Genomic DNA, 24,549 nt, shown 5'->3' with positions numbered 1-24,549 from the left:
TTAATGCGTTAGAGAAGTGCTTTCAATGCTTTTGGCATTGAGAGTTGACACTTATTGATCCAAACTTTACGTTTTCTTTAAATTCTGACTTACGCTTCTAATTTTCTACGAACACTAGAAGCCACATTCTGTTTGTACTTGCTTTCAATTTTATCGTTTATGGGAAATAATTTACCATTGACTGTATGCTGGATTTTTATCTTTTTTACTCTCATTTTTAAAATTCTCACTTTGTCCTCCATTAGATAAACCCTTAAATGATCTTTTTTCTTTTGGCTTATCACACCATGGCCACAGGTAGTCAATTGTATAAGCTTTCATAGCTATCTATCTATGGTCTATCCCCTAAAAAAAATGTCAAACGAACGATTTGAACGTTGATATTGATGATTTTAAGTTTACTTTTACTTTCTAAAATTTTTTTGAGCTCAAGAATGGATAGATTTGCCCAAAAATGCATAAATAATAATAGTGAAATAGACATTTGGATAAAAAGTCAAGACAAAATCTTTAAAATTATGAATATATAGTTACTCTTCATTATTCATTCTCACAAATTGTCAAAATAGATCAAAAGATACATCTAATTCTTCAAACTTAAGAGTATATCATTTTTCATTTATCATTGACATTGAAAAATTGTTGGAATAGAAAGTAATCACCATTGAAAAACTTAGTTATGTTAAAAATAAAAATAAAAATTAAGAGACGGGTGAGCAAATGGTACTTTAGGTACTTGACAACTTTTATTAAGGTGATGGAGCATGGAGAAGGAAAAAGTTTAGTAAATAGATTATCAAGTTACTACCCAAAAGTAAGTAATTTTCCCACTCAAAACTATATCAATTGGTGCTTTATTTTACATATGAGCATTCTAGTTATTTTGACAAAATCCACAAATTGTAAGTTATTTTTATCCTAATAATATCGTTAGGTTCAAGAGTCAAAAAACAGTCAAAGCTTTTGGTCCTATATGGGCTAAAAATTTCGGAATGAGCTGTTTATTTTTGTGAGGATGATCTGTATGGTGAGGAGATCATCCTCACAATCAGCCATTTTGAAACTTCTAACTTAAGTTTATAAGTTGAATAATCATGGAACGTCAACTTTGCCTCCGATTTTGGAAACCGATTGTTGTCCCCTCCAAAAATAATCCCAACTTCCATAAACATGAGAGTACTTCTCTAGCATGGTTATCCAATGTCAAACTTGCCCAGCCCCAAACGCGCTTCTCAATTTCTGTTTCCAAGACTTATGTTTATCTTGTTCTCAACAACATAAGTAGCCAGCTATCCCCCATAGGTCCCAAGCAAAACATCAAATTATTGTATAGTTTATGTTTTTTGGGGAGCAAAAATACTCATCTTATATATTTACCTATGTCATCAATGATAACAATTAAGAGTCGTGCTCGGGTGACACAAAGGGGGACACAGGGGTGAAACAATGATGTGGTGGCGTGCACATTACTGTAGATGTTTTTAACTCGTTTTATGTGTGCACCATCACGTCATTTGTGTCACTCCTGTGTCTCCGTTTGTGTCATTCCAGCATTTTCCAACAACAAAAAGACATTTGAACAATAAAAAATGGTGTATTTATTCATGAGATGTTGAGATTAGATCAATCTGATGTACCATCCAATAACTTATATATGTATATAAGATTGTGATAAGTTCACAATCATTGTCCTGCATGAGTTAAAAGTTTCATAATAAATTGATTTTTCTTGATGATAATCTCTATGGTGAGAATATCAAATTTGTAAATAATTTTTTATGGTATTAAAACTTTTAGAATAGATAAGGAGATCATCCTTACAAAAAATCATCCCATTTTTAAACTTTCAACATAAGAATGTATCCTAATCTTAACCCATTTACATATAAGGTTACCTAGACCGAAAGACCATGTAGAGCTTGATCTGAGGTTCTCATTTGGGCCACATGTACTGTCACATTGGTCCAAATGACATCTCGACCCTCAAAAATTAATAAATTAGATTAAGTTTGAAAAAAGAAATTTTATAAATAAATAAATAAAACATTTCTTTGGTCAAATCTAAGATTTTGAAAATAGAAAACTATTGATCTCCCAAATATAAAATTGAAATCCAACATGAAACTAATTTATCTTTTCCTTTTAAAGTTCTTAGAATTTTATACTTTATAAACTTGTGGCATCCAAAAGGAAAAGAAGAGGAAGAAGAAGAAACCTGCACCCAGCGATATTAATAAGAGTACTGCTGGGGTGACACAGGGGGTGCCACAATGACGTGGTGGTGCACATTACTGTAGATGCTTTTTGCATTTACTTTTATGTGTGCGCCACCACATTATTTGTTTCACCCTTGTGTCTCCATTTGTTTCCTTCCAGCATTTTCTTATTAATAATCAAATATTTTGTCCGTCCAAAATATATGTTTGAAGAGTAAGGATACAGAACGGTATCTTGTACCTAACCACGATCAGGTGGCACCTCATTTTATGCCACTTGGCATTTTTGTTGACCCGCTGACCATATGATATATGGTCCATCCCTTAGTGAATTTACACACAAAAAGATATGTTTGATTGGTGATGTTCATCCATTGATTATAGCATTGTCTTAAGAATGATTTTTAATCGTTGGATTTAAACTCTTTTTTAAGAGATTACATCTAGTAGATACAAGTTGTCAAATAGTATTCTCTTTTGTAGCTAGGTTCACCGAAGGATGGACCACATATTCATATGGTTAGTAGGTCCTCAAAAGTGCCACGTGGTATAAAATGGGGTGCCACCTGACGGTAGTTAGGTACGGGGACACCGTTCTGGATCCCTACTCATCTTTGAATTGAATGACCGAGTAAACCTCTGCTTAATTAAAAAATTACCAAAAGAGAATGGCGAAGGTCAAACTAATGTTTTTGTGGGCCCAGAAAAAGCCCAATGCCCCTAGTCTTACACTACCTATGATGTGAATCACCCATTATTGTCATTAAGCAAAGATACGAGGGTAATTTTATAATTTAATATTGACAGGTGGCACCTTCTTCTTCGATTGTGATTCATAAAAAAAAAGAGCGGCTTTTGACATAATAAAGATAGTTTTCCAATTAAATGGCTTGGTTCTTGCGAACGAGAGAGGAAATGAGGGAATCAGTAATGGCAAATCTGTAATTTTAATGTTTGACTGAGAGATTGTTGTGGCAAAATTGTAAATTGACTGGACAACACGTTTTCTTCTCAAGGACTTAGGAGTTGGAAAGACTCACAATAGATCGGTTTCTTTTTTTACGACTTTGGCGTAGACTTCAAGTTCAAGAGAACAAGAGAGAGAGAGGAGAGACGAATTCATTCTCTCTGTTTCCCTAGTTCGTGTTCCTCGATATTCGAAGGTAAATTTCTCTCTGTGCAGCTGATTTGGAGCATTTTCTCTGCTTTGTGATCTTTAATGGCGTCATTTTGAGTGGAAATTCGTGAAATTTGGAGCTGTGTGTGATGTTGTTTGACTGCATTTTGTTTATTTTAGTTGAATTAAGTAATTCGAGTTGTTTTTTTTAGTGAAATCTGAGTTTTTGGTGTTCCGATCTGTTTGAAGGTTATAGCTTTCGTTACTGATTTTGAGTTTTTGTTTGATTTCCTTGAAGATTGTTGAAGAAAATTAGTTTTGTATTTGTGAAAAATGGAAGATTTTGGCTGATTTGGCGGATGGTATGGTTTGGTGACTTTTTTATGATTCTGTTAAATATTGAAACTTTACTCTCTCTTTTTTTTTTTTTTAATTATTATTATTTTTTTTTTTTGTTTTGTTTTTGGGTGGGGGTACTATGTTTTCTTCAAGACAGGGTTTTGACTGGTTGAACAAGACTGTTGTGATGAAAATTTTGGATCAGACGAGTTGAATTATCTGGTTTAGTAGTCAAATGAAGTAAAATTTAGTAATTGAGAACTCAAAATTTCCGTTTCATTTTGAAATTGTGTTTGAATTTTAGGTTGTTTTTTTTTTTTTTTTAATACTCTTAGACTAATTTGTTCCCAAATTATTTTATGACTCTTGAAATGGTGGTTCAATTCTAATGTAATGGATTGTGCTGGGGGATCTGTTCAAATGTTGCTTACAGATCCTCTATCATACTTCCTTGGCTCTCTTCCTTTCAAACCATTGAAAGAAATCAAAGTTCCTTACCTAGTTTTGACAATGGTTTTTTTTTTTTTTGTTTGATAGGTAGTTTTAACAATCTAGGGAAGTTAAGAAGTTTAGAACCACATGTATGTTCTCATTCTGTTTTGGTTTCTTACTCAATTTATATTATGTTTAATTTTTTTTAAGCAATTAATTTTGCTGAATGTTATATTTCTTGTTTGTATCATATCAAGTATCAACTTTGGGTCTATTATATATAGGATTGAGAGATTGAGGAAGATGTTTCCCATACTATCAAAGCTGGATGGCTTAAGGGGAGGTGTGCTTTTGGAGTGCTATGTGATTGATGAATACCAAGACAGCAGTAAGAAGTCTTCGTAAGACCAATTATGCTTTTATGGAGATGAATCTTTTTGGGCGGTCAAGAAGCATCTAAGTTGAGCGTTGTTGAGCCAAGGATGTTGAGATGGATGAGTGGAAAGGCTAGGAAAGAGAAAATTAGAAATGAACACACTCAATAAAATGTATCATTAGCTCCCAGAGGCGATAAACTAAGAAAAAGTTGATGAGATGGTTTTGACATTGTTTAACGAAGGTCAATTATAGCTCCAATTAGAAGAAATATTCCAATGAGATGTCTTAAAAGAGTGAGAGGAAGACTTAAAAGACCGTGCATTGAGATATTGAAATCAGATATGGAAACACTTTCACTAATAGAAAACATTGCTTTGGACAGAGTGGAACGGAGGAACATGATTCGTTCAGTAACTAACGTCTTTTTATGGAATTAATTGAGAAATTCTAGAATTACTATAGTGGCTTTTAGAGTCGTTTTTTTTTTTTTTCTTTTTGGTTGGGGGGGGTGTTCTTAGAAGATAAATCATCTTATATTTGGAGAAATCATTGCTGGATGTAAAGCATCATTGGAAGTTGGGAGAATGTGCAAAGCTCTTCCTTGAATCTTTTATGTTTAAAAATGTAAAGATATGTGGAAATTTGCAAAGTAAAGCATATAAAAGATGGAATGCTAAAGCCTTAAATTGGATGACCTCTTTTCTATCTAGTGGAGAAGGATTTGGATTTGGTTATCAATCATTGTTCATTTTGTCACCCTTTCAGGGCTGGAGAGTAATCAAATTATTTGAAGGCTTAATGTATCTGTATTGTAGTGAGGTCACAATCCAGTCATTTGCTGGTCAGATGGTATTTATTGGCATTTCGTGCTTACACTATAAACAATAGTGATTTTGAGGCATTCCTTGACCTGTAAAGTTTTCTCAAGCTCAAGCAACCAAAGCAATTAAATTAAGCTTCAAAGATTGAATACTATATGGGATTGCTAAAACTACTAGACACAGCAATGAATCTTGGAGTAACCTCCTATAGAAGGCTTATGACTTTCAACATAATTATCACTATAGTCTTCTGTTGACTGCAATTTGAGCTCAAGTTCTATAACCACCTTTGAGAACCATGGCTTGCCAACTTGTACATTGTTGCAACTATGGTTAGGGAATAAACACAAACTGGGATTCGTGGAAGATGGGTTGAATTATTTTATTTTTCTTCTGACAAGCGTGTCACCTCCTATTTGTATGTGGGTTTTCCTTAAGTGCATGCTTCTTTTTTTTTAGAACAGAGATATCCGGACCTCTTAAATCACCTGAATAATTCTCGGGGCACGTGTTGCCCCCTCCCCCTACACATACCAAGTAATTTATGGGATAAATCTCTGAGGGTGGTTGGTGCAGGATGATGAGGGGAGAATAAGAAATTTGATGAATTGGGGAAATTGGTTGGGGAATTTTGGATTAGGTTAAGGATTTGATATTGGGTTTATGATTTGGGCTAGGATAGGGTAAACCTAAAAGTAAAATATATTTTTTTGCGCAATTACGACGGGAAAGAAGAAAAGGGTTAAAGGTTAAGGTTTATGGGGTAATGATTAAGTGTTGAGGTTTGTAAGTTTCAAGAACCAAGAATCAAGAATCAAGAAAATTAAGAACAAGGAACTAAAAGAAAATCAAGAAAAACAAAAGAATAGAAAAGAAAAATAAAGACTAAAAGAAAAGAATATTATATTGGTTTCACTCCAAAATGGCCTCACACCACACCCATTGTTGTGAAGATGAAGCTCAAGCTTTCTTTTTATTCATCATTCTTCATTGTTCATTCATTATTAAAAAAAATCCTAATGCAAAAAATAAATCAAAAATCCTAGTCAAACTAAAATACCAAATAAATAAACCTATTTTTCGTAACTTTCTCTATCCTAATTTTCAAATCTTAATAAACTTTCATATAAGACAAATTAAAGTTACTAAATTGCCCCTAAATATTATACTAAGACCATGGGCCAATAAAACATGAAAATAAACCCAAAAAACATAAAATTAAAGCCTTAAAATAAGAGTCTAAATAAAAACTAAAATCTACTCTTCCAAATTTGATGTCCCCATCAAGTCTCCTCGACTGGGAAGATTTCGCCACTGGCGAAATAAAATTGTAGTAATTCTCATAATTGGTTACATTCCACATTAAGTGGCCTAAGTGCATGCTTCTTTTAGCTGATGACAATGAGCATAAAAATTTAGTCGATTTGTTGATTTTTTGAATGCATGATTATGGTTCCTTACCTGCTAATGGAGTTTATAATCCAGGGGTGAAGCTAGGATTTTCTTGTAGAGGGGGCAAACTATAGTTTCCCGATAAGGTTGAAGAACATGAATTTGAGGAGAAAATTCAATGGTTTTTGTTTGAGGTTGAAGAGAATGGCATTTAGGTCATTTATCATTAGTCAATGATAAAGACTGAAGTCAAGGGGCAATGTCATCAGTGGGGGTGGGGGCAATTGCCAAATATCACTCAAATAAACCCAAAAACTTGAGTGGGGTGGGCATGAGGGCAAACTCAAAATAATCAAATTATCAAGAGAAAAAAGTAATTTTTTTAAAAAATTGTGGGGCAAGTGCCTCCATTGTAAATCCGCCCGTTATTATCCAAAAGTTCGGTTTACAATTGGAAACAGTTTAATGTAGAACTTTATGGAAATTCCATATTCATAAATTTTGATTTATACTCATGACATCAATGTTGGTCTATCCGTGCAAGATGTGTTTCACCTCCATGAATTTAGAATCTTGAATCAATTGGAATTTGAATATCCGATTGGCATGTGACTTTCAGCTGCCTCTTGTATGTAGTGGTTTAGCTTGGTAGTTGTATCTGCAAATTATTTACATGGCTAAGAAATGTGTATCCATAATGAGTGGTAACTTGGTTCTTTACTTGCTAATGGATTTTATTATCCAAACGGTGGGTTTACTACTGGAAACAGTTTAATATAGAACTTCACGGAAACTCCATATTCATAAATATGTTTATATTCATAATTTATGAGGAGAGCTGCTATTGGCACCCCAACTTTTACTTATTACACCCAAATCTCTTAAATTATTTTGCACACCTCAATTAAAGATCAAAACACACTCTTCAAACATTATAAAGGTTTGGCTCAACTTATAATCTCAACATTATAACAATCGTTCAAACAATTTCAGCAATTTTGATTAGGCTCATATAAAATCCTAAACCCAAAAAAACAAGAGAGATTCTATTGGCACCCCAACTTTTACTTATTCTCAACCATTCACTTATTTTCTTAATTTTGAATTGGGGTGTAATAAGTAAAAGATGGAGTACCAATTGCAGCTCTTTTTATGATTCATACCCATGATGTCATGTGTTCTAACGTCTAAACGTGCAAGATGTATTTCAGCTCTGGGAATTTGGAGTCTTGAGTCAATTGGATGGCATGACTTTTGTTACAACTCTATGCCAGGTATTCATTTATTGAGCTTTATGTCCACGTTATATGGACCATGTTGGTATGTCCCGAAGTTTTAATATTTTTTTATTAAAAAATGATTAATGAAAGAGGGTGTTCTGTTTTTCTTGCACTTCTCTATTAAGTTGTTAAAACATGTAAATAATAGTTGTTTGACATTCTTCCCTCTTATGAGTCTACTTATATCCAAAGTTTAAAATCCATCTCGGGGAAATGTTTTGTTCAGGAGAAAATCAAGATGGTCTTGACTGTAACATTCTGTGACAATCCGAAACAGTCAACATTTTGGAGTTAATGTTTCGTTCATGACTCAGCCAAAAACTGGAATGCTCTGTTCCAGTGAAACATACTGAAATGGAATGGAATTTAGACCATGTTGTATCTATTAAGTTATTGAACAGATAAAGTTTGTGGATGTTTCTGTTACTTTTCATTTATTTTTTAACAACCTTTTCATACTGAAACAAAGTTGTAATTCATTTCCAGGGACAGTTGCCATGTCAGACATCAGTGTCTGTTCCTACATAGCTATTCATTCTACATATCGCATTTTATTGACACCTGAGCTTTAATAGCTGGTGAAATGTTTGCTTCTTGTTTCGTTTTTCGTAGATCTTTTGACCCAAAACTTTTTTTTTGTTTGCAGGGATCACAGCACAAACTATATGTATTTCTTGAAGATTGATTGAATTGGTACCTAGGATTTTATCATGGAAGCTTCTTGAAGAATTGCTTCTGTGGTTGCATTGTTGTTGAAACCACAATCACGAACTTTGATGGTTAGTCTAATTTGTGGCTGATGATGTCTAATTTGTGGACTGACTTCCTCGATCCAAACATGGCTTGTTTTTCCTGTTTATTAGTCCCTGGATGTAATGGACGGGTTTCATTTGAAATGACATTTCAGAGACTCACTAGTATGCTAGTGACCCAAGAAGTGATATTTTCCATTACCATATAAGTTCTTTTTTCCAGAAGCATAGGCACTAATCCTGGATGTAATGGTTCCATATAAGAGGTGGTATGGAGGTGTTGTAGTTGCATCCTTGTTTATGTTACTGGTTTTGAGGTATGGCATAATGAAAGATCCCATTGGGGAAGGTTCACTTTCAAGCCCTTTCTTCAATAGAACTAATCCTCTTGAATGGGTGCATGCTGGGATTCCACTAGTTCAAAATCCAGAAACTGACTCTCAAGTAGTTTCTGCTGATAGGTTAGCTTCCACTCTTTTTACTCGGAGGAATTTCTCTTATGAAGAACAGCAATCTTTGCAGACATGGAACCATTTAAACCACATAATTAGTCGTGCTGGGATTTTACCTAATGCAGTAGAGGCTATGAAACAAGCTGGAGTTGCATGGGATAGCTTAATGACCTCAGTAAAAGAGGAAAAACTCAATTCTAAAAATGAAAGTTCCATTCAAAAGATGAAGGAGAAACAATGTCCTTCCTATATTAATAAAATGAATGTTACAGAATTTGGTGGATACAAGTTACAGATTCCATGTGGCCTGATCCAGGGTTCTTCCATTACTATTATCGGTATTCCAAGTGGCCTTCTTGGTAACATTCGTATCGACTTAACAGGGCAACCGCTTCCTGGCGAGCCAGATCCCCCCATTATTTTGCATTACAATGTCCGTCTTCATGGTGATAAGATAACTGAGGATCCTGTTATTGTCCAAAACACATGGACCATAGCTCATGACTGGGGTGAAGAGGAGCGGTGTCCGTCTCCTGTTCCCGAGAATAATAAGAAAGGTATAGATTCATGTGAATGTGCTCTTGTAATTGATACTGCTGGAAGTCATTCTTATGGTCTATTATTTAAATTTGGTGTTCTTGATTTATTTGGAGCATGATCATTTAATTTTGTTCTTATGTTGTTTTCTAGAATACATGCATTTATACTTGTCCCATCAATTATAATTAGGATCTGTTTCTGTATTTTCAGCCATTGTACATTCTTTACTTTTCACGTTACTGTGGACCTAGTATTTGAAAATCATTCAACAAACTGCCTTCAGATTGATGTGTAATATTCCAATATTGTTGGGCATAGTAAAAAAGTTGATTTTGCACATGATATAAGCAACACCTTGTTGGCTTGTTTATATCTTCTGCTCCCCACCTCTTTTCCATGATGTGATTCTTGGGTTAGTTTAAAATAGAGGCATCTAGGCCCTACTTTACTTTAGTGTTGCTTGTTTTCCCAGTCGTGTTTGTTGCCAAAAATATTAATAAAACTACCTTTACATGTTCATGTTTCTTGCTCCATGATCATGTATGCTTATGATATTTAAGATACATGAAACTTGCTGTGGTTTCAGTTCTGATGTCTAATTCTTAGTTCTTACAAGTTTATATTCTATTCTCACGTAGTGTTTGTGGCCTTTTCTACTATCGGTATTTGAGATTTAGCAACATGGAAGTCTAATACTCGAAACTATTCAATTTGTGTCGTAATTTTATAATGGAAGCCATCACCTATCTTCCATATTCTTTTCTCATCTCAATACATTCAACCTGTATAATATCTGTTATCAGTGCATGTATCCTTATCAGTTTATGTATCTAAACCATGGTTTGGGCATGGGTGTTCTCTGTGAAATCTTTTTAATTTTTTAGTGTTTTAATTACGTAATTTAAGGCTTGGTGTTTGGTTGGTCATAGTACTTGATTGCATCTTGTATTTTCTTGGACTTCTAACCGGGGCTCTTATTTATTAATCGATATTTCTATTAAACAAAATGTTGTATTATGAATTCTCTTTGATTTTTTGTATTTTTACAGTTATTTCAATGAGGTCCACATTATGAATATTCATCTTATATCTTTCCTTCATCTGATATCATGATATTGCTTTTTTCCTTTCAGTGGACGAGTTGGTCCAGTGCAATGAGATGGTTGGTAAAGATGATAAAATGTTGTCATCTGGTAAACATTACAATGGTTCTCGAGGCTCGTCATTGGTACAGGAGGGAAGTAAACCGAGACGTTATTTTCCTTTCAAGCAAGGTTATTTGTCTGTTACCACTCTTAGGGTGGGAACAGAAGGGATTCAGATGACAGTCGATGGAAAGCACATAACATCCTTTGCTTATCGTGAAGTAAACCTCGTTTTTTTCCTCACTTGATTTACACTCAAATTTTAGTAAAAAACTTTCGTTTTGTTTAAACTCGTTTTCTTTTTTATGATTGGTGATCTTTTCAGAGTTTGGAGCCATGGCTTGTTAGTGAAGTAAGGATTTCTGGAGATCTGAAGTTAATTTCTGTCCTGGCCAGTGGCTTACCGACCTCAGAGGATCTAGAGCACATTGTGGATCTAGAATCACTCAGAGCAGTTCCTCTGCCCCTTCACAAGCCATTAGATCTCTTTATTGGCGTTTTCTCTACAGCGAACAATTTCAAACGTAGGATGGCTGTTCGGAGAACATGGATGCAGTATTCTTCTGTACGGTCAGGAGCTGTTGCAGTGCGTTTCTTTGTTGGTCTGGTAAGCACCCATTATAAGTTGCAATTTTGTATTATTATCATCGTCATCATCTAGGGTGTGGCAGCAGACTTCATTCCCTTACATGCAGCAATTAGGGTGGTGGGACTAATCACCGTCATCAATGCATGCGGCAACTAGGATCGTGGAAATAAGGGGTTCCACATTTCTACCTATATAACTATCTTTGTCAAGTTTCAGCCAAAGAAACCTCTACCATGTGGCAAAACTAGAAGATATTGTTTTTTGTTTGTTTATTCTAAGAAAATAAGAAATATTACCGCTCAAAATGACACTTTATTTTAATGATTCTTTTAAAATGTATTGGCATGGATACACATGTCAAGATGTCCCAACACATCTCGACTTATATGGCAGTGTAACCCTTTATTTTAATGATTCTTCTATTAACAATAATGATTTCTAGAAGAAGGTTAGTCTGTTTCTTTCTTCGAACACTATGTGACAAAGCTGTCGACGTTTAACAAAAACATTGTGTTACATTACATTGTAGCCTTGTCTAAGGGCCCTATTAGATACTTTGTATTTATGTCAGACATCAATACATGCTCATGGCATTGATACATAGACAGCTTTGAAAGAATCACTACAATCATAGTTTAGGATTTAGGGTCAAAAGTAGTAGTAATAGTGGATTTTCTTCTGTTAGTTCACAAAAGGTTCAGGTCATCCAGATAGAATTTATGGCAGAAAAGAATTGATGTTGTGGGCCCCAAATAGTTAAGATGGAGCATTGTTTAATGATGGGTTGAAATTTGAAAACTAAGAGACCAAACTGCACATTGGTGGGATTGTGAATGTTGGAAAAAAGCTTTTAGTTGCAGGGAGCCCAAAAATTAGGTTTTTTTGCTTGTTAGGTAGTAATTATACATTAGTTGCTTGCAGTTTTGAGCCTCATTTTTTCTCTTAAATAATGATATTCATGTTATCTTTCTAAGAGCGATAGTTGTGGAGCCTATCATTGAAATCTTTGGTGCATTGCAGCACAAAAACCAAGTTGTGAATGAGGAGCTATGGAATGAGGCACGGACGTACGGAGATACACAACTGATGCCTTTTGTCGATTACTACAGTCTTATCACATGGAAGACTGTAGCTATCTGTATCTTTGGGGTAATTTCTTGTCACTTAATAAAACTAAGAGAGTTCTCCCTTTGTGGCTTAGTGAAGAGCTCTTCTTTAGTTGATAGGTTCTTCTATTTGCTTCAACAGACACAGATTGTTTCAGCAAGGTATGTAATGAAGACAGATGATGATGCATTTGTGCGTGTGGATGAGGTAATTGTCTCTTTAAATAGGATCCATGTGACCCGTGGTTTACTATACGGCCTTATCAACTCAGACTCTCGACCTCATCGGGATCCTGATAGCAAATGGTTCATTAGCACAGAGGTAAGTCTTGCAGCATGGTTGATGACTCTTGGATTTCTTTTTGTTAGATATGGATATACACTAACATGGATCAAACTCAACTCTCAAAGTTTGCTTTGTGACTTGGAACTCAGCCTGGTTTATCAGTCTTATTGAGTTCCTAGTATCGATTGCCAACTTTAACTTGTTATAAGCATTTAAATGGACGAGTGGTTGCTAATTGTGAAAGATCAATCAATACCTGTTGTAAAGCTGTAAAATTCCGATGTCTATTTTGGTCAATCAGGAAATTGAAATATTTCATTTTGTGGAAATAAATACAATTTTCATGGAAATAAAATAAATGTTATGAAAATGATGGAAATATTGATAAACTTTCATTAAAACGGTAAGAAATGATAAGATAGATATCATAACACACACACACACAAACACACTGATAAGTCTTCAAACTACAATAAACAACTATATGGTGTGGAAATACAGATTATTAGTGTTATGCTATGCGTTGGCACTGGTATCTTAGAGCCAGTGACCTACAAAACAAATATTTTACTTGAAAATAGGAAGAAGAATTTTGCATTAATTACACTTTCATGTCAAAATACTTTCTTAAATGAACAAATTATTAAGTACTACATTAAGGAATTATATGTTTTATTTTTTAAATATTTATGAATATATTATTAATATACCCAAGAAATTAGAACATGGATGGTTGTACGCATGCGCTTTAATGAACGTTCAGATATACTTAAAATAAAATGATATACATATATCTTAATCATAATTCATTTGTAATAATTAATGAATATTATGTGTAATTTATAGGTCCTTTCTTCAACAAATTTATATTTATATTTTATTTATTTTAATAATTTTAGAATATTTGGATAAAATTTTATTATTTATCGTTCCATCGAAATCTTGCGCTTTATACATGAAATTTGATTATTTCATTCTAATTTATTGTTCAGCCAAATTTTTTGCAAAATGAACAGTGTTTTCCATGGGAAGATGTACAAAAAAACATGTCTGTTAATTTCTTGTCAAGCCTTATGGAAATGGAAATATGTTGAGATTTTATACTATGCTTGGTTCACTACTAATGCAATTTTAGGTTGATATGAAAAACTTGTCAACATGTCAAAACTTGACTGAGTCTGCTCAATAATTCTGAATCTGGTTTTTAAAATATTCTGCTGAATTTAGGATCAACTGAGAGTCACGTGCAAGGTTTTTAGGGGTAGGCTATTTCTGATATTCACGTGCTGTTCTTAATTTTTCTTTGTTCTTTTAGGATCTGTTTACATGTACTGCATTTGGCTGGTTTTTTGGCTCTTATCTTTCCTCACCCTTATCTTGATTTGTTTAGGAATGGCCAGAAGAAACTTACCCACCTTGGGCTCATGGTCCTGGTTACATTGTGTCACATGACATCGCGAAGACGGTCTACAAGAGATACAAAAAAGGACAGTTAAAGGTATGACACACAAATGTGCACACGCAAGCAAGCATGCTTGCTTGCTGTATCTCTTATTTCTGCATTACACTATGTAAGTCACCCATCTGCCACAATGAAATTGCAGTTCTGTGGGTTCAAAGCCCAATGTAAAGCACTTGACCAAAAAGAGGTGCATCGTGTCAGCATGCTAAGTTTGTAAAATCTTGAGTGTTAATGGCACATACTTGGGATCAAATCTCACCACTTTGACCTAGTGATCCCTATTTGCTAGCATGTTTGCCCCACTGACATGTATCCTGGTTGCCTCTTTAAAAAATGATGTTACACCTCTTGCTTTGTATCTAGCTTTGCAGCTTTGGTTCTCACAATCATTTCCAAACATACCTGTTGGTCTATTTATCTAAAAAAAACTTGACCTTCGAGTATAACAGTAGGGTTGGGCTGGGCTTATTAAAAAACTATCAAATGCAAACTCAGCTCTTTGACACCCTTATTACAGTGGAAACAATTCTTAACTGAGTAAGATGATTTATGACCAATAGCTTAGAGCTACCAATTGGGCCCCTATATTGCACAGTTAATTGTTGTATTCAAATTATGTATTCCTATCTAAAGCTGATAATGTGAGATGTGGCAGATGTTCAAGCTGGAGGATGTAGCGATGGGCATCTGGGTTGCAGAAATGAAGAAAGGTGGGTTGGAGGTTAGGTATGAGAATGAGGAGAGGATCAACAATATAGGGTGCAAGGATGGGTACATCGTTGCGCACTACCAAGGTCCTATGGAGATGCTCTGCCTATGGCAGAAGCTGCAAGAGGGAAAGGAGCCTAGATGCTGTGGTGATTGATTGATTAGTAGAGAGGGAAATAATGTTGAATGAAAGAATCCAACTAACCAGAGTGTTATTGGAAGAAATATGGCTACTAACAAGATGTGACAAGTTCGTAGCTAGCTACGGTTTTACCTGGGAAACATGAGTAGTTAGGGTTTAGGGAATTAGTTGAAAATTGCTATGGGTTTCATACCATATTGAGGGATCTCTGTAACATATGTAGCATTTAGCCAAGAGTGTACACGTACAAGAGAGGGTATATGCTTGTATAGAGGGTTCGCTGTGATGCCATTTTTTTCGCGGCTGCCTTCATTGAAGGTTGATTGCATTCTTTAGTTATTTTATTTTGCTTTTTACCTCCGCAACGAATGATACCATAATTAACCCCGTGTCAGTGCTGCAGCATTGTAAGTGCATAAAGCACTCCTCACAGACCATTATTGTGCGGCAAAGTTTATACTCAAATGGGTTTGCAGTATGTAACAAGAATTACCAAGCAACGCGATTATATATATATATATATATATGCCAAACTTCCACTCCTAGAGTTGTTTTACCCTAAGATTACGTTCACAACAGGAATCCAATTGACTTATAGATAGTGAGATTCCACTCATGGTAGGATTTCGTGTGATTTTTATTATTTGGAGAGTTTTTGTAGACACATCACCTTTTACTTATGACATCAATTTACATGTAGACAGATCCTTCAATTGCTAATGGATTGGTGTGTTTGTGAGTGAAAGTTGGTGTGCCAATGAATCTCTCTTCTACAATTAGATAAGGTTTTATTTCTGTATTCTGTCTGGAGGGTTCTTATTAATAAACAGTCAAACAAAAATTTCTGTATTCTGTCTGGAGGTTTCTTATTAATAAACAGTCAAACAAAAATACAAAGAGAGAATCAATCAATCAATCAATTTTTTGATTTGAACATTTTTGTAGGTACGTGGGTTAAGGTATGGTTTTGATCAAACCATTGGTAGACTTTACCAACTCACGACGCTGACATCTTCATAATTTTCATTTTTAAAATAAGAAGTTTCATAAAGTTTAGTTTGATTTGATCTCTTTCTTTGTCTCCTCTATCAAATGTGACATCCAGTAGAATATGTCGCATGACATTTATGAATTTTTGAGATATCTTTATATTTTCAAATTATGGACATGCCCCTTGATCACGGTCTTCTCTTATCAAATATTGAAAAATGACTTTAAAAACCGTTGATTTTTTAAGGGTATAATGATAATTATGATGATGGGGGCATTAGAGTCAATTTTCATTAATCTATATGATTAGATTGAGATCGATGGGATCATTTCATTAGATATTCATAAAAACATCACTTTCAAAATATTAGGGGACACATGTCATGTGAAAGGGAGTGTTCCTCCAAAATTTTAAAACGAGTTGGCTGTTTCAAAGTTAGGTTAGTCGAGATGATCGATTTCTTATGTCAACTTTAATATTTAGATCTTAATTTATCATCAAGATGATGCACGTCTAGCTCAAGTTTTTCGAAAAATGCTCTCACATATTCTAAGACTATTAGCTTTGTGTTTTTACAAGGTGTGTCTAAGTTCTTTTAACTTTACTTTTGAATCATTAAGATTTGGTAAGTTCATTCTTGGTAATCCTAAGAGGTTGGCCTGATGGCAAGCTGAAGCTTGATAAGCTTTCCCAGGAAGGGTAGGTCAAGTGTTTGAAATCCCATGAAGCAATGAATTCTTTGGAGCCACCATCTCAAAGGGTGGGGATATTCATGATAAGCAGGAAAAAAAAAAAAGCTATTCTTATGTGATTTGGACATGTCACATCAAGTTGCATTTTCGAATTGATGACATGCCGCCCGACCTAGATCTTCTCTAATAGACTGACATAAATGACCTAAATACATTCATCTTTAATCTCTAGTTGAAAATCCTTTTATTTTTTCCCTAAAATCCAGTCATCTTCAACCTTAAGGTAAAATTTTTACCGTCATCTCTAACTTTAAGATTTTATCTCCTTCAACTTCAAATCTTAAGAACAATAAATGATTTTAAGAGAATAAAAATAGATTTTTTTTCAATAAATTTTTTTTAGGATTTTCTATTATACACTAAAAATGATGAATTGAAGACGAGATTGAAATAGATTAACAATAATTTATTATAGAGGTTAACTAATTAAAGATTACAAATTTTATGGGTGGGGTTTGACTATTGTTAAAAATAATGGCATTTATATCATTCTATCTCTCTCACAAAACCTAAGTCAAGGGTTAGGCCTAAGTGCCTAACCGACGAACTTTTTTTATTATATTATTTGTATTTAAAAATGTCTTGCAAGTTGCAAGTTGCAACACCCCAGTCCGATTCTCCTCGAGATTCTCATCACTAACTCAACACTGGTAAAGTCTGCAACGTAGAAAAACTCCTACACAAACTCTCCATGTCGTCGATTAAAGCAAAGTTCAACACTAACAGAAAATCTAAACCGTCAGATCTAATAGAGGGCTAAAGAGATCCAACGGTAGATAAAGCGAAATTTTGATTGGGATTGTCGTTCACCAAATCTTTGGAGGGGACCACTTTAGGTGGGGAACCGAAAAAGGCGGAGAGAGAGAGAGAGAGGGGGGAAAAAATCTGAAAAAGGGCTCCGAATTGAAGGCTAGCTTACAACGAAAGCTTCACCTCTGAAATTCAGGTGTTTTTCCTTGCTTCTATCTCCTTGATCTCATGTTTTCTGTGTTTGTAACTAATATTAAAATCTCGATTCGTAGATATCTTTGATTGATTTCTAAGTTCTGAGATTTTTTATCTAGATCTGAGATTAAATCTTCTTTTTTCTAAGGTAATTTTTTTAGGTGTAGATTAACTTGATTGGTAGATATTTTTTTTTTTTTGATTGATAGCTGATTTGGAACCATGACGCCTTTCTGAAATAGATTATACATTTTTTTTATTTAAATTATTTGCTTTTTTTTTTTTTTGTGAGGTGTAGATTGTCATTTTTGGTAATCGAGTGCAGGAGATCTGTTTTTGTGGTTCTTTAGAATTCATTCAACTCTTTTTTTTTTGGATTTCTGTGTTTTATTTATTAATAGCTGTAATTAGAAGCTTGATTCTTCAATTCTTTTTTTCAAATGGAATTTTAACGTTTTTAGATCCGATTCATAGTCATGCTCTCTCAAGTTTGTTGAAATTTAAATGGAAACTTGCTTTCTTCCTTTTCTGCTAAAATTTCGATGGAGTTGGATGCTGGAACTCTTAGGAAGTTGGAGATTCAAATTTTCTTGGCTTTGTTTTTTAGGCACAGATTAGCTCGACAATCAGATATTTTTAATGTTTCGTATTTGATGTGGTTGTGAATCTTTAAAAAAAAAAAAATTCATATTGTTTTTAGTTTCATAGATTCAACATTGCTTGATTAATTCTCATTTGTTGTTTTCGTCAAGCCTTGATATTCTGCTCGTGTTCCTTGTTAGATTGTGAGAGAGTGATGGCGGCAGCAGCAGCAACGACTTTTTCAATTGCATCAGTTGCATCTTGTGGTGCCCAACGATCTAAATCGAAACCCTATGGCATGAGATTCAACTCAGTGAGCTATCTTAAGAACTTCAATGGTCTCAAAGCAGAGTCTTCTGTAAGATGTGAATCAGAGACATCCTTCTTGGGCAAGGAAAGCAGTGCTGCTATTCGAGCCTCCTTCGCACCAAGAGCTGAAAAACAAACTCAGAAACATCATAACCGCCTTCAACCTCAGGCTTCAACTTATAAAGTGGCCATTCTTGGAGCTGCTGGAGGGATTGGTCAACCCCTTGCGCTTTTGATCAAGATGTCCCCGTTGGTCTCGTCATTGCATCTTTACGATATTGCAAATGTGAAAGGAGTGGCTGCCGATCTCAGCCATTGCAATACTCCCTCACAAGTTTTGGATTTCACCGGGCAATCTGAGTTGGCCAATTCTTTGAAAGGTGTGGACGTGGTCGTAATACCAGCAGGTGTTCCAAGAAAGCCAGGTATGACCCGTGATGACCTCTTCAACATCAATGCCAACATAGTGAAGACCTTGATAGAAGCTGTTGCTGACAATTGTCCGGATGCCTTTATCCACATTGTTAGCAACCCTGTCAATTCTACTGTACCAATTGCAGCGGAAATATTGAAGCAGAAGGGTGTGTATAATCCGAAGAAGCTATTTGGTGTTACAACACTGGATGTTGTTAGGGCAAACACTTTTGTTGCGCAGAGGAAAAACTTGAAACTCATTAACGTGGATGTCCCAGTTGTGGGAGGGCATGCCGGTGTTACTATTCTACCGTTGTTGTCAAAGACGAGACCATCTGTAACTTTTACCGATGAAGAAGTAGAAGAGTTGACAGTGAGGATTCAAAATGCCGGAACAGAAGTTGTAGAAGCAAAGGCAGGTGCAGGGTCTGCAACACTGTCTATGGCGTATGCAGCAGCAAGATTTGTTGAGTCATCTCTCCGTGCCTTGGATGGAGACTCAGATGTCTACGAATGCTCCTACATCCAGTCGGAGCTGACTGAGTTGCCCTTCTTTGCATCAAGGGTTAAGCTTGGAAAGAAAGGGGTTGAAGCCGTGATCTCTGCTGATCTACAAGGGTTGACTGAGTATGAGATGAAGGCTCTTGAAGCTCTTAAGCCAGAGCTGAAGGCCAGCATTGAGAAGGGTGTGCAATTTGCACAGAAGCAAGCAACCCCAGCACCGGTTTGAGAGCTGAGGCCAAACCGCTTATTCTAAGTTGTAGTGGAAGAGTAATAAAACAGGACTGACTGGAGGGTGTTCTACATCCATCCATTATAGTAGTGGTTTCAGTTTTGTCATGTGGAAGACTTGTCTGGTTCTCATCTTAGGATGGTGACTTAAGTAGAGAGAAATTTAGATTGGTGATGGAAATGTAGGAGGTTCAAGATAATTTGGTGATTCAAATAGAAAACAGGAGAGCAGAATTTCGTGTAATCTTGGTATGTTCTTCAAAATACAAATGATTTTGTATCACTTCATTTCTGTTTTTTTTGTACCGTAGCCTTGAACAATTTGTTTTTACATTGTGATGCAATATGCTACTCTATTTCGTTATTATATAATAGTGTCCATGCTTTTGTATGCATATTCACTGTCACTCTCTCTCTCTCTCTCTCTCTCTCTCTCTTAAAACTTCAAGTTTTCAGCCTATATTTTAGAGACCTTATATTGCCATTCCAATTTTTGCTAACACCACCCCAAGATGTTTTCCCACTGTTTGGTGATTACACATAATTGGGGTGGCGTTAGCAAAAGTTGATTTGGCAATAGAATCTCTCATATTTTATCTTCATTTTTTATGGGTTCTGCTTTGCAATATTTCGACCTCGTACTTTGTTTTCTGTAGAATTGACTTTTATGCAGATTCATTTCAAGTATCATTGGCTTTGGTGGTGTCCAATTGAACACTTACATTACAGCACAAAATGAATGTTTCACTATTAGTTCGTATTCCGCCTAAGAAAATTAGATTGTATTATTGTTTGCGCTTTGTGTTGACCATGTAATGGATATACATTATTTTTTAAAGAAGGGCATTGATGGCCAAGCCACAGTATCTGACCGCCCTTGGGTGTTATGGATGGTAGCAGTTCAAAATACTCGGTTCATTTTACCCCAAAAATGTTAAATCCATCTCTTGGTCCACTTGCACACCAAAATTTAACTTAGTTGATCACTCCAACTTTTGGATCCTCAAGCATTTCTCTTGTTGATTTTTAGCCATTGGATTTTATCATTTCTTAGGATTCTAAACATGTATGGAAATCATCAGGTTAACCAATGGGTGGCCCAAACATTCATAAATGTGGGAAAGGACTAAAAGGAGATTTCATGGAATTTCGAGTATCAGTATCCCGACATCCGGGGAATGCCGTGGAAATGATCTGGGAGGATGTTTCCCTATGATTTCTTTTGTTCAATTCAGACTTCAGAGTGTAAATAGAATCCGCTAATCTCAGCTAATGAGAGAGATTATATCCTTAAACGTACACTAGAAGGCTTGAGATATTTCTTTCCCTTGTATGGATTCTTAAAATCTCTTTGTTTTCCATTCTTGGGTTTCTTGTTCAGTCCTGGAGAGAAGAAAAAAAAAACCTACTATTTTTTCATTAAGATTCTCAAAGATTTCTCTGTTTCCATCTTTTGTTCATATGACTTGTAATTTGGATTCAGGTGTATAAGTTTTATGGTTTCCTTACACATCAATTAGATCGTTGTTTGGTAATTATTCTTTCACACGATCTTTACCCAACAAATATAAAATCAACACCCTGAAAAAAAGAATGAAATAAAATAAGCTGTATTTGAAGAAAACACGTTTAGTTCTTTTGTTCTATCTTCGTAGCAAAACTACTAGGAGGAGAAAGGGAGGGAGTTGTAAAGCGAACTAATGGTTGGATTGTGGATTACATAGAAAGAGCTTTAAAGGATGGACCCATGTCAAAGAATTCACCTATATTCTGCAAGAACTTAGCTGCTAAATTCTTACATAAATCTCTTTCTTCAAAGAAAAAAAGAAGGAACAAACATTGTAACCTTGTTGTCGAGAGCTGGCATCATCGACCTAACATTATCTTCTCTTCGATCATTTGTTAGCATCTCAGACTAATGATATGGAGATGAAGCTAACTCGCTTATAGGCTTCAAAGACAAATCACTTAGGAGCTCTGTCTATACACCTCTGTAACTAAATCTCAAAATAATTAAAAAAAATAGAGAAAACCAACCAACCAACCAAGGAACCCACATGGAAGTACTTCTACGGGAAGTAGAGAAGCATCTCTTTATAATTGCAGATCGACTTCTTTGCCTTTCTTGATTCTGTGGTAGAAGAAACAGCTTGAACATTTCAACACCTGTTGTGAATTGGGTCTGATCCTCGTTGAACTCTTCTTTTGCTCGACTGATTGGGATCAAACATCGCTGGTGCAGGTGCCAATTCCTTATTAGTGTTCATCTCCTCAAAGCTTGTCACCTTTAGAACACGTGGACTCTTTCGTTCTAGCCCAAGTTCTTTGTTCCCTCTTAGGACCAAATCTATGCTTCTTAGACCATAAACTTTTTCTGGTTGAACAACTAAGAACCCAATACAGGCAAGGAGGATGAGCAACCTACAAGGACAAAAACCCATGGTTTCTTAACTTCCAGACAAGAGGAATAGAAGTATCTCTTGTAGATAATAGATCCCAAGACTGTAGTAGATATAAAGCCTGTGGTTTATCTTATATTGGATTTAGTGAGTTTAAAAGCGTAAGTACTGAGGGCCCCAAAACACCTAGAGAAGCTTTAGATTCATCTCAATCGTAAGCCTTCAATCCAAGCAAATTAAGGCTGTTTTAGAATACTCTGACAGCTATGAATAAAGAGAAAGTTGGAAGTTGGAACAACACCTTTGAGAAGACTAGTATCTTTTTATTGGCTCCTTATAGCATCTCTATCATTTGTCTTGCTTTTGTCTGCTAAACAAGGACCAATCCAGTCTCTTGGACTACTAGCCAATCGCCCACATCATCCGACCATGCTTACGTGTACATGCTCAAGGGGCTGTCATATGTACGTGTGAGTATGCACAAGGTCAGCTTGCATTAGATGTATTTCATCAAGTTGGTTTTAATGCAATTTATAAATATCAAATTACACTGATTAGTGTCTTTTACACTATTACGCCTAATTGGTAGCAAATGTAAAAACTTTGCCATCTCCTAACATGAATCCTGATTCTCTGTTTCTTTTAGTAGACAAGAGAAAAAAAGAAAGAAAAGAGATGATAATGAAATAGAAAATAGTTCACCTCAATGTTTCAACTCACTGGAAATACTACATTTTTTTTTTAAGATTTTAAGGCTAACAAAAACTATGAGCCAAAGATTGGGGTTGCTACAGTTGCAAGCAAGCCATAAACATAAAGTAGAGAAGAGAGGAAGGGTGGGGACTAAAACCCTCCCTTAAAAAACCAAACACTTGCTTTATGCCATTCAAAGGTCTTCCTTTACTTGATAATTCCAGGCTCTCCTCTCCAAGAAACAAAGGAACAGTCCTTGGTTTATTGTGCTAAATGGGTTTCTTTATGCTTTTCTTTGGATTGCTAAAGCCCAAAGCCCATCATTCAAAGTTTGAAAGAACACCCATTACAAGCTTCTCTATGTATCCCCTCTCTCTTTTTTCTCTTTTCTTTTCTTTCTCGTTTTTATTTACCTCTTTTATCAATGTAGACTATCTTTCCCTTTTCTAGTTTTAGGGTAAATTGCACTTTGACCCCATGTAGTTTGGCATAAATTCATATTGACCCCTAACATTTTGATAATTGCACTTACCTCCACTCTTTCACTAATGGTATTAGAATTCAGATGTTATTTTACTCTCATTTTAATCCGTTTTTAATTCCAAAAATAAATTTTAAACTTTCCATGAACCCATTTTTTTCATAGGGATATTTTTTTATATAAAAATAATAACATTTTAAAAAGGGTAAAATGATCATTATAAAAATATAAAATAATTTTTTATCTGTTTGAATGGGCCCCTTAGATAACTATAAGCGAGATAAGTGCAATTGTCAAAATTTTAGGGGTAAATGTTTCGAACAAATGACGTATCCCTTTGATCTTGTTCTACTCTGGAAGACTAAGGTGCTGGTTGTTAAATTGAAAAAAATAAGTGCTGAATAGCATTAAGCGTTGAAACTTATAAGCGCTAAATTTAAGTGTTGAAAAAGTTATTTGTTTAGATGTAGAATCATGTTTGTTATACATTGCTGAAATTGGTAAATTGTCTTTTTTACCCTTACAATCATATTATACATTGTCTGCATGTTTCAAATGCCTGTTTCTTATTAAATGCAATAAAATATATTATTTCTTATAAAATTAAAATACAATTCATTTTTAAATAATAAGTAAAACTCAAAATTTCAATTTATAAATAATAATTTTTATTTATAAAAGTTCACAAATTTCAAATTAAAAATAATAATGTCATACAAGTCACCAAAATTTGAAGTCAACATTGAAAGAACTTAATTTGGGATGAATAATTTTCGATGGAAATGAAGGATGTGTAATTATAAAAGCACCCCACGAATTAATAAAGGCAACTCACACCATAGTCAATTTTTTTTGTCTTATATGGGTTAAAGTTTTTGGAATGAACCAACTTTTGGTGAGAATGATCTATATGGTCTAGAGATCATACTCACCAAAAATCAACTCATTCTGAAACTTCTAACCATGTTAAAACTAGTTTCCAAAAAAAAAAATGGATGATTTACAGTTCTTAAACTTGTTTTGATGAGATTAAAAGTTTTATGATGGGCAGATTTTTGGTGAGGATGATCTCCTCATTGTAGAGATCATCCTCA

The 24,549-nt window shown here is 34.9% G+C and overlaps 1 protein-coding gene and 1 pseudogene across 4 annotated transcripts; both read left to right on the top strand.

The window, feature by feature from the left end:
- Nucleotides 1-3,104: 3,104 nt before the first annotated feature.
- LOC147401258 (beta-1,3-galactosyltransferase GALT1-like) lies at nt 3,105-15,517 on the top strand. Of its 2 annotated transcripts, XM_086442468.1 has the most exons (9): nt 3,105-3,379; nt 7,907-7,969; nt 8,622-9,736; nt 10,853-11,085; nt 11,190-11,471; nt 12,474-12,602; nt 12,702-12,881; nt 14,236-14,343; nt 14,963-15,517. In XM_086442468.1, the coding sequence occupies exons 3-9, from the start codon at nt 8,977-8,979 to the stop codon at nt 15,170-15,172; spliced, it is 1,902 nt and encodes a 633-aa protein (XP_086298594.1). In that variant the 5' UTR covers nt 3,105-3,379; nt 7,907-7,969; nt 8,622-8,976; the 3' UTR covers nt 15,173-15,517. The 2 variants fall into 2 exon arrangements, with proteins under 2 accessions (XP_086298594.1, XP_086298593.1); XM_086442467.1 differs by lacking the exon at nt 7,907-7,969.
- A 2,184-nt stretch (nt 15,518-17,701) lies between these two features.
- On the top strand, nt 17,702-20,277 carry LOC147401257 (malate dehydrogenase, chloroplastic pseudogene; annotated as a pseudogene). 2 transcript variants are annotated; one of them, XR_015178383.1, is made up of 2 exons: nt 17,702-17,846; nt 18,628-20,277. The product of XR_015178383.1 is annotated as a malate dehydrogenase, chloroplastic pseudogene, transcript variant X1 (transcript). The 2 variants fall into 2 exon arrangements; XR_015178384.1 differs by lacking the exon at nt 17,702-17,846 and adding an exon at nt 17,853-17,993.
- Nucleotides 20,278-24,549: the final 4,272 nt, after the last annotated feature.

Source organism: Akebia trifoliata, chromosome 5 (genome assembly GCF_017979445.1).
Source record: "Akebia trifoliata isolate Shusen 1 chromosome 5, ASM1797944v1, whole genome shotgun sequence".
In the NCBI taxonomy this organism is placed as follows: domain Eukaryota; kingdom Viridiplantae; phylum Streptophyta; class Magnoliopsida; order Ranunculales; family Lardizabalaceae; genus Akebia; species Akebia trifoliata.
This window is presented reverse-complemented; position numbering and strand designations above follow the sequence as displayed.

What these genes read in the sequence shown, in the direction of transcription:
- LOC147401258 (XM_086442467.1), top strand. Translation starts at nt 8,977, where the DNA reads ATGGTTCCATATAAGAGGTGGTATGGAGGTGTTGTAGTTGCATCCTTG. An exon ending in TCCCGAGAATAATAAGAAAG is followed by an intron (nt 9,737 to 10,852) that starts GTATAGATTCAT and finishes TTTTCCTTTCAG; the next exon opens with TGGACGAGTTGGTCCAGTGC. An exon ending in ACAAAAAAGGACAGTTAAAG is followed by an intron (nt 14,344 to 14,962) that starts GTATGACACACA and finishes GAGATGTGGCAG; the next exon opens with ATGTTCAAGCTGGAGGATGT.